This window comes from Culex pipiens, chromosome 3 (genome assembly GCF_016801865.2).
Source record: "Culex pipiens pallens isolate TS chromosome 3, TS_CPP_V2, whole genome shotgun sequence".
Classification (NCBI taxonomy): Eukaryota; Metazoa; Arthropoda; class Insecta; order Diptera; family Culicidae; genus Culex; species Culex pipiens.
In genome coordinates this window covers 127,891,241-127,904,753 of record NC_068939.1, presented here as the reverse complement: position 1 = coordinate 127,904,753, position 13,513 = coordinate 127,891,241, and the positions used below count along the sequence as shown (strand labels likewise).

Sequence of the window (13,513 nt, the reverse complement as noted above, 5' to 3'; positions counted from 1 at the left end):
TCAGTGTGAAAAAAGAGTTGGTGGTGAAAATAAAAACATTGTCGTCGCAGTTTTCGGCCATCGGTCGGTCCGGGTTTGTCACCACATCTTTTTTTTTTCTGCCAAATTTGGATCCACCATGAACCGTCGTACCAAGTAGTTCAGCCAGGGGCGGTTCATGTTTCTCTGCCGGAAGTTTAACGAAATCGACAGAATGCTGGGACGACTCTCGGAAGTGCTGCAGACGGCAGCCGATGTGGTGAGTGCTGAAAAGTCTGCCGATTTTTGTCTCCTTCTTCTAGGAATGCGTCATCCGCCGAAGGAAATTGCAGGTGCGTGTGCAGAATGCAGAACCATGCAGGTTGTAACACGATATGTTGTGGCTGGGGGTTATGTAATGGAGACTGGATGCATGTTGCACCTTTTTCCTTCTGCAAGAAACTGTTTGATTGTTTACATGCGGAACATGTCGGAAAGCAGTAGAACGAGCTCATGAAAATCAATACAAATATTGATCTGATGAAAAATAATGCCGACAATGAACTTCAGCATTGTTGAGAGGAGAACTCAAGTCAGTTACGAGTTTATGAATACTCGGAATACATACAGATCGTTATCTTGGAACGAATTGGAATGCAAACCTATTAAATGTGCAAATGATGGCGGCTGATATGAAATACTGTTGAGGCAAGAGTCGCACCCTATAGTGGCAAAAAGTGCATCCAATTAGACTTTAAACACAAGAAACTAGAACATTAGAGGCGCTTGTAAGATTTGCGCAAGGTGATAATCGATACCTTATTGGATTGGTACAGATGGTGAGTTGAGAGAAGAATGGATTCCTAGTACGGGTGATAACTTGAAGCTGCGTTGCCAAACGACGGTAAGCTCACCGTAGCCCATCTTGAGGACTGTTGGAGCCATATAGAAGCAGCCACCAACGAAGCGGTATTGAACGCAATCGGTTACGGCAGCCTCCTCTACATGTACACCCGAGCATGGGTAAATAACAAGGGAAATGCAAAATAATACCATTCAATGGTATCAATACCAAATGTTGGTTTTCGCGAGCCCTTGAAAAAATGTCTAAAGTGTAAGTTAATACCAATCTCTGGTATTATACCAAATTTTGGTATTGTTTTGTTATTGAGCAAATGTTAGAAAAATATCGAATTTTGACATACTGTTACTTACTTACATACTTAAAATCGCAAATCTACTCCAAATTAAAGCCAACTATTTTATTTTGGTCTAAAAGAGTCATTTGATGATCTTTATAAATTAGGGAATACCATACATTGGTATTGTAAAGGTATTTTAAATAAAAATATTATAAAATAAAGGTGATTCATAAAAAAATCTATTTTAAATGATGTTTAACATTCTTAAAAGTATGCTGATACATTTGAAATTGATAAGAAAAACATTTATATATTTAGACGATTAACTTTACGACAACAATAGGTTTAACGTGAAAAAATTTAAATTTTAGAATGGATTTTATTTAACATTGTGTGCCTTTTGCGTCATAATCGATAAACTCAATAAAATAATGTCAATCTTTGTTAATTTGATGAAATAACTCTTTCAATACCAAAATGTTGGTATGCATGTGGTATTCGAACTTCGTTCTAAAATCCTTTTAATATTGAATTTGTGTTGAATCCTATTCAGTTGGAATCATGCATCCTCAAAAATCTCACGAAAAATGCCACGCTGCCTGGGCTATAGCCTTTCTCGTTCTGGTTTAGTTTGTTTCTCTTTCTTTGAATTTCCTGATATTTTTGCCTGCAGCTAAAACATGTTGATGCAGCAGCAGCTCGTTTTCAACAAGCGATGATAGCTCAGTTGGTAAACGGGTAGCTAAAATGGTGTCTGCACCTTACCTGTCATGAGTTCGATTCCAGTATTCCTCTAGTTTTCTTTACCTGATATTTTTTGGCTCTCCAAGCAAGACTTCGTTTTCCTGCCTGTTCGAAGAATTTAAATATAGCATCAAAATTCTACCCATATCTCATTGCAATCCCATTAGCCAAATTGAATTCCCGTTGTAATTCTATAGAGAATTCTCATTGTTTTTTGTCCAACAAGATTTTTATTTACCCGGAAAGTTGTAATTTGTCTGGTATTCATTTGCCCTTGGAATGGCACGTTTTGGTATTGCTTTGGTCTTCCCCATACAGATTTTTGGTATGATTTCATGGTATTATACCATCTATTACTGGGCAACCAAGGGCACATTTTGGTATTTGTTATTATAACAAGTAATACCAAAATATGGTATTCCCGTGTTATTTACACCTGCTCGGGCACCTGGAGATCACCAAACGACACGGAGACACAAATCGACCAGGTACTCATCGATGGTCGGCACTTCTCGGACATAATCGACGTCAGAACCTACCGACTCGGACCACTACTTGATGGTGGCAAAGCTGCGCCAACGCCTTTTCGAGGTCAACACGTTCCGGTACCGTCACCCGCGGCGGTACAATCTGGAGCGACTAAAGGACCATGAGATCGCTACCCAGTACGCGCGGGAACTCGAAGCTGCGTTGCCTGACAAGGGTGAGCTCGCCGAAGCCTGGAGGCCTGCTGGAGCCATATGGAAGCAGCGATCAACGCAGCGGTATCGAGCGCCATCGGGTACGTGGACCGAGTTCGACGGAACGGCTGGTTCGACGAGGAATGTCAGGCGATTTGGGACGAGAAAAAAGCAGCGCGGGACACCCGTGGGAACAAGGAGTCGTACAAACAGTTGCGAAGACAGCAAACCCATCTCTTCTGGGATAAGAAGCGCCAATTGGAAGAGTTGGAGTGCCAGGACATGGAACAGCAGTATCGCTCCAATGAAACGCGTAAGAGAAACTTAGTCAATCTCGGAAAGGCTTCATGCCGCGGGCCGAAATGTGCCGGGATAAGAATGGGAGAATCTTGACAGACGAGCGTGAGGTGATCGAAAGATGGAAGCAGCATTTCAACGAGCACCTGAACGGCCCAGAGGCCAGGACGAGTGAAGAAACGAAATCAGCGAGGACGAACCAGTACTCGCGACGAAGGAAGTTAAGGATGCAATCAAGAAGCTGAAGAACAACAAAGCAACGGGAAAGAGAGGTATCGGTACAGAACTCATCAAGATGGGCTTGAACAAACTGGTGATCTGTCAGCACCAGCTGAATGTCAAGATCTGGGACACAGAACAGCTACCGGAGGAGTTGAAAGAGGGAGTAATATGCCCGATCTACAAAAAGGGGGACAAGTTGGAATGTGAGAACTATCGAGCTATGACTATTCTCAAAGCGGTCTACAAAGTGCTGTCTCAGATCATCGTATGTCGTCTGTCGAAGCGAGGAAAGGATTTCGTTAGGACGTACCAAGCCGGTTTCGTGGTGGGGTAATCGACAACGGACCACATCTTTTTGTTGCGCCAAATCCTCTAAAAATGTCGCGAGTACCAGATCCCAACTCACCACCTGTTCGTCGATTTCAAAGCCGCGTACGACTCGGTCGATAGCGAAGACCTATGGAAGATCATGTACGAGAACGGCTTTCCCGGGAAGTGGATCAGTCTGATCTTATATCGTCTGTCAGAGCAAGCATAAGACTATTTAGTGACGTTCCAAACCGAATTTGTAAAGGAGATCGAAGTAAACCATGCGCGTGTGCGGATCGAAATATTTTTCGCTGTCAATTTTGTTCTTCAAATTTTCTTCCAAAAAATAAAATCAATGCTTAATTTTGCCCTTTTTTGGCAATATCCGGTGGAAAACTTGGTGATCACGAACGAGCGCTTCAACAGTTGTATCCAGTGGAGCATTTGGAACAAAACCTTCGAAAAGAAGTTTGGTGCAGATATCGAAGCTGCTTCCCGGCTTCCAACGGAAAAAAATCATCATAATCAAGATTTTCCAGCAGCAGCAACTTCATCCGGTTCACTTCCACGGACAACGATGGAGTCTGTCGGCAACGTCACCAATCCCAGTCAAACGTCGTGGTTGGCTGTTTTAAGTTTGTCGACGGGAGATCATCGGAACGCAAGTTAATTAAATCGGACAACTCCCGGAACTCAAATGAAGCTGTCTTGCAGATTACATGATTTGGTGAGCCCGTTCTTTTTGTAAAACATAAAACTCTCTCACTAATATTCTAACATTCGCTCAAACCACTCAAGACAACCACGCCAAATTACCATTAAATACGCGGTAGGGTGTTCCCTTGGTCGTTCGCTGTGAGTTGTGGATTGCCTGCTTCTCTAATGAAGGTTCGACTAAGGGGGCATGCTTATTAATTTCTCGTCGCTCCATACCCTCAGTGACGTGATGGGAACAAGGGCGTCTATGCAAAGTGTCCCTACACCCGCTACAAATTTCCGGCGCTTGGGGAGGGAAAAGGGAAACCATTTTGATCTATGCGCCGGTGTTTGTAGCATTAAAATTCGTGCAAAAAAACTTATGCACGTGGGTGTACAGATTATGGAGTAAAAGATGATCGAATTGTTCACCTAGCGCTCACATGTGTTCCAGGACCAAGTTGCCTGCGGGTATGGGGATCATACATACATACATACATACATTCCAAACCGAATTTGTAAAGGAAGAGATTCAACTATAATTACGAGAAAATGAAGAGAAGTAAATTTCGACATTGAAGTCTAAAATGTTCCGACACAACTGAATGAAGGCTGTTAGCTGTCTGCATGTTTGCCTTCCCAAGATTTTTCGATTGTTACTCCATCGCCGGGTCATCAAAACCTGCTCTGATCTATAGTAAAGAACAAGGATTTACGTTGAATTCCGTATCTTACAATATGTCATGTTAAATAACTTCTATCTTCCTTTCTCCAGCTCGCGCCGCCACCCACTGCCCTGCAGGACTTTGACTACCACTACAAGCTGGTGAAGAACTTTTACGTCGCGGACAAGACCCTGCCAAAGATCCACATCAACGATACCAACATTCCGGTCCATCTGGAGCAGATGCTTCAGATACTGATTCGCGAGGAGCAGCAGCAGCAAGAGCATGCTAAAAGCGTAAACCCAGAAGACGTCCCGGATGGAACTCCTAGTGATCCACAAGTGTCCAGCGCGAAAGCGGAATGCATGGACTTCGTGCTGAACAACCGCCCGCTGGACGTTCTCGTGGAGCTCGCCGCGAACGACGCCCCACCGGGCGCTCGCCTCGTCATCCTGAACTGGATCCGCCGGCTGCTGTCCTGCATGAAGAGCCCGCCCCTCGGGCACGCCAGCCTCTTCCAGCCGGTCCAGAAGCTGGTCGAGCTGTGCAACGGAACGCTGGCGTCGCCGTACGAAAAGGAGGAGATCCTGTTCCTGGAAACCGTGGCCGGACTCGTCCGCAAGGACTCCATTCTGGTCAACCTGTTTCTCAAGTCTCATCACCATTCCGCACAAATGTTGGCCAGCTGGAAGGGGGTGGCCGTTACGAAGCCACCGGTCAACAACCCGCTGTTTCAGAGCACAAAGATCGAGTACGATTCGCGGCGGGTTTCGCTGATCAAGGAGGAGCCGAGCTGCGAGGGTGGAGCTGGAAGTTCGGTGGCCGTTCCGGATCTGAACGAGGGCCCGGCTGAGCTCAAGTGTGACTGTGATGACGAAGAGCACTTTATTCTATTTGATGCCATTGTGAGCTATCTGGATAGTGCAGTAAGTAGTAGGTGACGGCAGACGTGCATTGGCACGCTCTGCACTGGAACATCAAATTTAGCACTTGCACCAAGTTCAACGCATGCTACGTGTTGCACAGTGCTAGTGCTATTAATTAGCACTCCCAAATAGCACGCCAAAGAAATTAGTTTTTTTTACTTGTCGTTGGCGCCAGGACAATTGAAACTATCTGCGCAACTACCTTGTAAAACAACCCACAGGTCTTGGAGGGCCCTTTTCGTTTAATTTTCTTCTGGGCCATTGACTTCTGAAGGCTGGGATGAGCCCATAAACGGTATTTGGAAACTTTGGATTTGAACTGACAGCGCTAAGAATTGTGGACAATCTTTGATCCGTTTTCTTGATTCTCTGGTTATTTCTCCGCGACAATCTAAAAGAAAAAAAAATCGTGTAATAAACTAAAGAAAAAAAATACTTCAGAGAGAATAGAACCATGAACCTTTCACATCGAAGCCTTGCACGCTTGCAATACACCAAACTTTCCGATGAAAATGAATGAAATTACTCGCATCACTTTTTTGATGTTGGTGCTGTTGTTTTCTTGTCAACAAATGGAAAAATCAACTTAGTTACCAGTTTAGTTAGAGTGCGAGGGCGAGTGCTATGATCAAAAACGCAGTGCTATCCGTAAAAATAGCACGCGTGCTAACCAAGTGCAGTGCCAATGCATGTCTGGGTGACGGGATTCTTGGTTCAGATAACAGTTTCGGAAACTTTCAGGACAGTACAATAATCGTTCGGGCTTGCGAGGGAATCCTGATTCTAGCTTCGCTACCAACGCTGAATAAATCGTGCAACGCCATCCGAAATAGCTTGAGTCGCTTCTGCGGGATGATTGCGGACCGGTTGGCGACGCACTGCCAGCAGATTCCGGAAGATATGGACACCGGAGACATTGAGGATGCCAACGTTTCGTGGGGACTGATTCCGAGGGACAGCGAACAGCCGCACTTTATTGGAAGGTATCAGCTGACTAGCTTTCTCTGCTGGTTGGACTACTGTGACTGTCTGATGAAGGAGAGTCCGGTGATTGCGGAGGAATTAGGCGAGCTGATCCGGAATCAGCTGCTCGTCAGCTACATCGAGGCTGGTCTGCTGGGAAGCTACGCTCCGTTCATGCTGGTTCTGACGGCGAAGATCATCAAGAAGACCCAGTCGAAAACACTGCTGGACGGTAACAATCAATGGTACTAACATTCCTCACCGTTCATAACCTTGTCGTACGCTTCTAGAAATCGCTAACTGGCTAATCGGTGAGGGAGACATTTCGAGCATTAACGGAGCCGACTGTCTGCTAACTATACTGATTGAGAACGCGCACGAAAATTCGGACCTTCTGCTGCAAACGTTGCAATTTGTTGAAGTAAATGTTAACATCCCTAACTCAGAAACCCCCCTCTCACTAACTAACATTCCCGCTTTAGTCTTTGCTGGATAACCCACACGAGAAGATTCTGCACGGTATGCTCTTCTTGTACATCAACAACCGGGGGTATTACGACCTGGGCGCTACTCGGAACATGCAGTCCTGGTCGGACGAAGAGGACAACCGCGAGCGGCGGAGAGGCAGTGCCGATGGACCGATCAAGTCCCGGACGTTGGCACCGCACAACATCCTGAAGGTGATCAACAAGTAAGTTCTCTGCAAACCACGTGACAGTTCTACAGTTTGGTTCAAAACGATTTTATCTTCCAGCTTCCTCCTTCTCCTCCCGCGCCACATCATGAACGACTCCGCCGGAATCTGCTACGAGGAGTACATGCAAGACGCTAGTCGGCACTACCAGACGTGGATCCAAAGAACCGAAGGTTTCAACTGGCCCGTGGAAGCCGTATGGCCCGAAAGCCCCCTAAACTCACCCGACTCCGAGGAAGTCCCCCTGGCGAAGCCCAAACCCCGCCCAACCAAAACCGACCTGAACGAGGTCCGCTGCGGCGACAGTGGCATCTCCGAGGAGAGCTTCTACGAGGGCCCTCTCCTAAAACTACTCTTCTCGCACGTCAAACAGATGAGCTGTCAACCGTACGAGCTGAACCTGGCCGTAATCGCGATCCTCTCCAAACTAGCCCTCTTCCCCCATCCCTACCTGCACGAGATCCTTCTAAGTCCGGAAGTCCCCGTTGCCCCAGGAGCCACCACCCTCTGGTCCGTGATGCACTTCCTGGCGCGGCAACTCCTCACGGAAATCCCGCGCGTCGAAAACTTCCAGGAGAAGATCGCCGAAACGGGCAAACGGCTGCTGGCGAACCCGCCCCTGTACCACAAGGACTGCTGCGAGCACACCTCGTCCGAGGAACCTTCCCCGGAGGAAGAGGAGGACGAAATTAACGACCCGCTGTTCGAGTCGATCGTGGTTTTAGAGGAGTTTTGCAAGGAACTGGCGGCGATCGCGTTCGTCAAGTATCACCACGCGACGGAGTGATTTTAAAAGAAGGTGGAATTGTGAATATGGGTAGAATGTTTTATGCTAGACGAATGGAACCTTTTTATTAGTTTGCAAAATTTGATCGTGCAACAAGAGCGACCCCTGCGATCTTTGCCTCCGAATTATGGACTAAGTTTTACCGCAATATAGTTTAATCAGCTCCTTTACTAAGAAATATGCATTCGTACTTTAGCGTAAATTTAAACTGGTTCGTTCATTGTAATGAAAGTGATATCAATATAAGCATATTCTAGTCCCAAATTACATTCAGAGTTTTATTTTAAAATGAAAGAAATTTATCATCACAAATAAAAATGTATTTCAATACATTACATCAAATTGAAAACAAATCTGAGCAAGATTTGGCTTATAATACCGACCGACAAATTTTCTGCGCAGGCTCAGCTCGAGGGGAAGCATGAACTTTGGGGTCCCCAGAAGCGTACCGTAAGAATCGGTACAGCTTGGACGCGGAAATTAGCCAATCATAAGCAGAAGCGCTAAATACAATAAAAAATCGAAAACATACTGTTTGAATATTAAAATATTGAAATAAAATCAATCACATTTTTCGAAAATCATCACTGTAATGTTAAATGTTATTTGTTCTTGCCATAAAAAGTTTCTTCTTAGGTATAACAATCTTTTTAAATTTATTGTTTTTTTTTTCTTTGTGTGAACTCAGTGCATTGCTAATTGTTTTGTGTTGATAAAACTTCTCTTTCCTTTAAAACTTTGAAGTTGGTTTCAAAAAGTATTTTTGACCCTGATTTGTCGCAGTCTTCATTTTGTGCTTAAGAGCCAGTCACAGGCAGGGATGGAAAAATCGCAAAAAAAAATCATTTTCGCTTGCGAACTTTCGAACCCGTGAAAGAGAGAGCGAAACACGCAAAAAAAATCGCCCCCGATCTTCTCGAAGGAAATCAATCACCTGAAGATTTTTTTGTGAATACCCTTGTTAGAACCAGTTAAATTAATTTATTTCGTTTTGTTTACACACATTGCCCATAAGCATGAGAATGATCATGGTTGACTGCCAATGAGCTACTCCATTATTAACAGATCAGCTGAAGTTAAACAATGAATCAAAAATGATTAGTGGGAGCCAACCATCCGTTCACTGTTTAACCTCTGAAGATCCCTGCTTTATTAGTCAATACCGGCGCCCTCCCAAGAAGCCTGCAGTTCAACGAAAGGGAGGAATGTTAGTCCGACAGTTGAAGTTGCAGACTCATCAAGCACATAGTTTTTCGCTATATACCTTGACACCGCTTGAGACCATTGAATCCACAGCATCTTCTTCAAGCATCACGGGAATAGTTTTTTTTTGCTTTTCGATGCCTCCCGAGCTACGATGCAATGGAAAGGACTTAGTACATATGCACCCGACGTCGAGCCCTTCGAGCTACGCAGCTATGTAAAGGTCCTCTTTAACACAAAAACACTCGCGCACCACGCAACGTTCTTGCTGGTGCGCAACTATTAATTATTTTGTAACGCGACACATCCTACGAACTCAACCTTCAACGTGCCTTCCGATCTTCATTTCTTTCTGTTAGCCGGATGAGGTATTGGTTTTTGATGCCACCCGAGCCACGATGCTATGGAGAGGACTTTCATAATAGACCCGTCGGGGAACCTTCCGAGCAACGATGCTATGGGAAGATCTTTCTGGTTAAAAAACAAGAACACTCACACACAGTTATTTTTATATCTAAAAATGAAAATTTTGCTCAACTATTAACTCGACAATCCAAAATGTCAGCGTGTCTTTCGATAAACGACTCTAAAGAAATAAGTTTTGTTTACCGTGAAAACTTTATACATTATTCGAAAAATTAATGCTCAATTTACGGCGGCGGGATAGCCGAGTGGGTTGGGGCGCGGACTTGGTAATCTGAATATAACTCTCGCCGGATTGAAGTTATTTTTGGTGTGAGCAGACCTGATTATTTTTCTTCGGTACATGCTTTTTGTGTACACGTTTTCTCATATAATATTACATGGTTTTTCTCACAAAGGTGATGTGCATGCTTTTGCATGCGATTTTACCATCGGATTTTTTGCTGTGTAGCTATTTGAAGTTAGCAGTTTCAAAAAACGGGTGCCACGATATCTCAACACTGCCTTGACCAAATTGGCTCAAAATGTCGGTGAAGACTCGTTAAACCAGTCCTGTATGCATGACGTAGGCCGATTTTCAAAAAACTTGTTTTAAAAAAAGATAAAAATATTTTTGTGTTTTTCATATAAAAAATTGTCAGTTTTTGATTTTTGTATTTTTTAAAAAAGCAAAATTTCAAAATCAAGCTTCGTCATGCACACGGGATGTGCCTTGGAAGTCTTCACCCTGAATTTCAGCCAATTTGGTCCATCCCATCTCGAGATATCGTGGCACCCGTAAATCAACTCGGTGTTTCGAGAAAAAACCTCACAAAGTTTGCGCACGGCAAAATGTGGAGCTTAAAATCGTCTCATATTCAGTTTAACCATGGAATATCTTCATGAATGTTTCAGGAGTGATTGAAAATTTCAGCTTTTTAGTGGTTTCAATAAATTTTCTGTAATATGAAATTTTGTGATTTTCTACATGTATGTAATCCCTTAAGTAAAGTAGGTAACAAATAGATCGATCAATAAATTCATAATCTGCAAGTTTTCCTTCCATGGTTGGAAATTGCATTGAAATATTAAAAACAAATCTGAAATACAGTCCGAAGGGCTCGGAAAAATGTCACTACGGATTATTGAATCTTCGGAAAATGGAATAAAAAACGAACTTTGGCGAGAAAAAAAAACTATTTGCGGTACCGTCCATCAAAAAATTTCAAAAATTTCAAATATTGAATAAACCCAAACATGCTAAAAAAGATTCTAAACGGGAAAGAAGGGGGGGAGGGTGCAAAACTTTTAAAAATATTTGTACCAGCCAAAGTATGACCCCTAAACTACCCTGATTTAGAATTCTTAAATCCGAGATGGCGACCAAAATGGAGGTGACAAACATGAAAATGCCTTTGGTATTGAAAATTAAAATTTGCATAAAAATAATATGAAAAATAGGTACGTTAATGAATCGATTATCCACAGTCCCATACAAACCTTTGGATAATCGAGTCTGGACTGTATTCAAAATCGTTGCTATTTACATAGTGTTGCACTATAAAATTTAATTGAAAATACTTTTAACATTGTCTACATCATGTGCTTTTCAATGAGGCGGACGCCATAAGCTGAAAAATACCAGTCATTTTGAGAAAAACGCATTCTCTTGACATTTATCTAAATAACGCATCCAACACCCTATTTAGGATAAAAATAACGAGTGAGGAAAAAACCGAAAAAACACACCCACTTTGACAGACATGCCACAGTCTCAAGCCGGCTGGCAGAGGAAAATTCACAAACTTCAAGTTCCGTTCCACAAATAAACAAACCCCACTTTGCTCACAGTTTCTCACCCATCTCGAAGAATGAATCCATCGCTCTTCACTGCCATTGGCAAAGCCGCGTGTGCATTCATTCTCTCACCCGTTATTTGCGCATGACGGGAGAGAGCGGAAAATCGGTTTTCCACCCAAACGCTACTCAACCCACCGGCCATTTTGGGCGCACACAAACACGCGTGAATTTCCTCACACTTGCTCAGTGCACACACCACATACATGAAAATTGGCGGCGTGATGTCACCAATTTGGCATAGGATGTTGCGTCGTAATAATTTGCGATTGAAATTGTGGAATATTTTGAAATCTTATGTCAGAGTAAAATCTAAACTGACATATTTTCACATTATATTCATTGATGCATTATTTTTGCATTACAATTACGAAAATAAAACAGATAACATGACATTTCATTGCTTTTCAAATTTTAAAATTAAAATTTAATTAACCTTTCGGCTTTTTTTGACGTTTCCTTATAATGCTAATATCTCAGGTCCTATTTTCAAAGTTGGAAAAGCAAACATTTTTAAAATTTTCTGATCTTTTCGAAAAAAAATATTTTAAAGGTTCGGAATCAAGAGGGTGTAACACAAGGTGTAACATTTAATATTTGGCTCTTTTGAAATGTTAGTACTAATTCAAATCCTGAACAATCTCAAGCCTGCAAAAAATCGATTTGAACACATATGCAAAATTCTGTTTATTCATGTTAAAATTATTATTATTTTAACACGGTATGTTGATTTTCATTTCTGAACAAATCCTACATATCGACGTTGTCGTGCTATCTTGTCGCACGTCGCTTTTTGACGTTCTGAGAAAAAAAAGCGTTTTAACCTTGAATAAACAAAAAATAGAGCACGCAATCTCAACAAAACAAACACGTTTTGTTTGGTTGATCATTCTGTGCATTGTCCCAAAAGGTTGGTGAAATTTGGTGACGGAGTCCCGAGTTATAATTACAATTATTTACGTTACTAGGGCATGTACGTGTGTCAATCGCGTTCTGACCTGAAATCTCTTTGGCCAGTTGTCGCACTGACAGGTTTCAGGGTGTTAAGATATCAAAAAGTAAGTAAGTGAGGTGAGGCATTGTGAGTTGCACAAAATGGCCTTCTTAACTCAATGCCAGAATGCACGTACAACAAGATAGCACGACAACGACGATATTCAAAAAGTCAATAAAATCATAATATTCATAATTCTACAAAGTAGTTACCTGTCTTATTTTGCATATTTTGACGAGTAATGGAGCATTTCCATTCGAGCAGTTTTTGCTTTTTTCTACAATGTATTTCTTATGGAGCGAACTGTCAAAAACTGCTCGACTGCGGGTGCTCCATTGACACATAAAACACAGCATCATGCAGAAAAATAAGGCATATTTGAATCAACAAAACATTTTGTTGATTTGAAAATCAAGATTTTTGTTGAATCAACGCTAAACGCCAAAGCAACTTTTTCAAAACAACAAAAGATTTTTGTAGAATTGAGAAAATCAAAGTTTGTCTCAACGCAAAATCGGCGTTGATTACATTCAACAAAATTTTTGTTGAAACGAACTCCGTACACACTTAGATTTTTATGCCGAACTTCGGCAAAATTCTGCCGAAATCAGAACAACTTATCGCTCGGCAGAAATATATGCCGAATCTCGGCAAAATGGAAGTCATTCTACCGAATTCTCGGCGAAAAATGACAGTTGATATGCCGAAGTTCGGCATTTTTCTGCCGAAAAAATCAGTTGTTCTGTTTTCGGCAGAATTCTGCCGAGCTCGAAAATTAAAAATGACTGTGTACAGGCTGATTCTACAAAACATTTTTCTGCGTGATTAGACAAGATTTTTGAACTGTTTTTAAAAGGTTTACAATTAATAATAGAAGAATTCTAGAGTTTTTTGTATAGGACCTATACTGCCCATGATCGCATGAATGTCCCATATGCAAAAACAGCAAACTGAGAAAAACGCATTTGAAGTTT

The 13,513-nt window shown here is 42.4% G+C and overlaps 1 protein-coding gene across 1 annotated transcript; it reads left to right on the top strand.

The window, feature by feature from the left end:
* LOC120427521 (FHF complex subunit HOOK interacting protein 2A-like) lies at window positions 1-8,350 on the top strand. Its single transcript, XM_039592390.1, has 6 exons — window positions 1-238; window positions 4,824-5,639; window positions 6,381-6,834; window positions 6,893-7,023; window positions 7,085-7,293; window positions 7,357-8,350. Exons 1-6 carry the CDS (start codon window positions 158-160, stop codon window positions 8,081-8,083), a joined length of 2,418 nt encoding a protein of 805 aa, XP_039448324.1. The 5' UTR covers window positions 1-157; the 3' UTR covers window positions 8,084-8,350.
* Window positions 8,351-13,513: the final 5,163 nt, after the last annotated feature.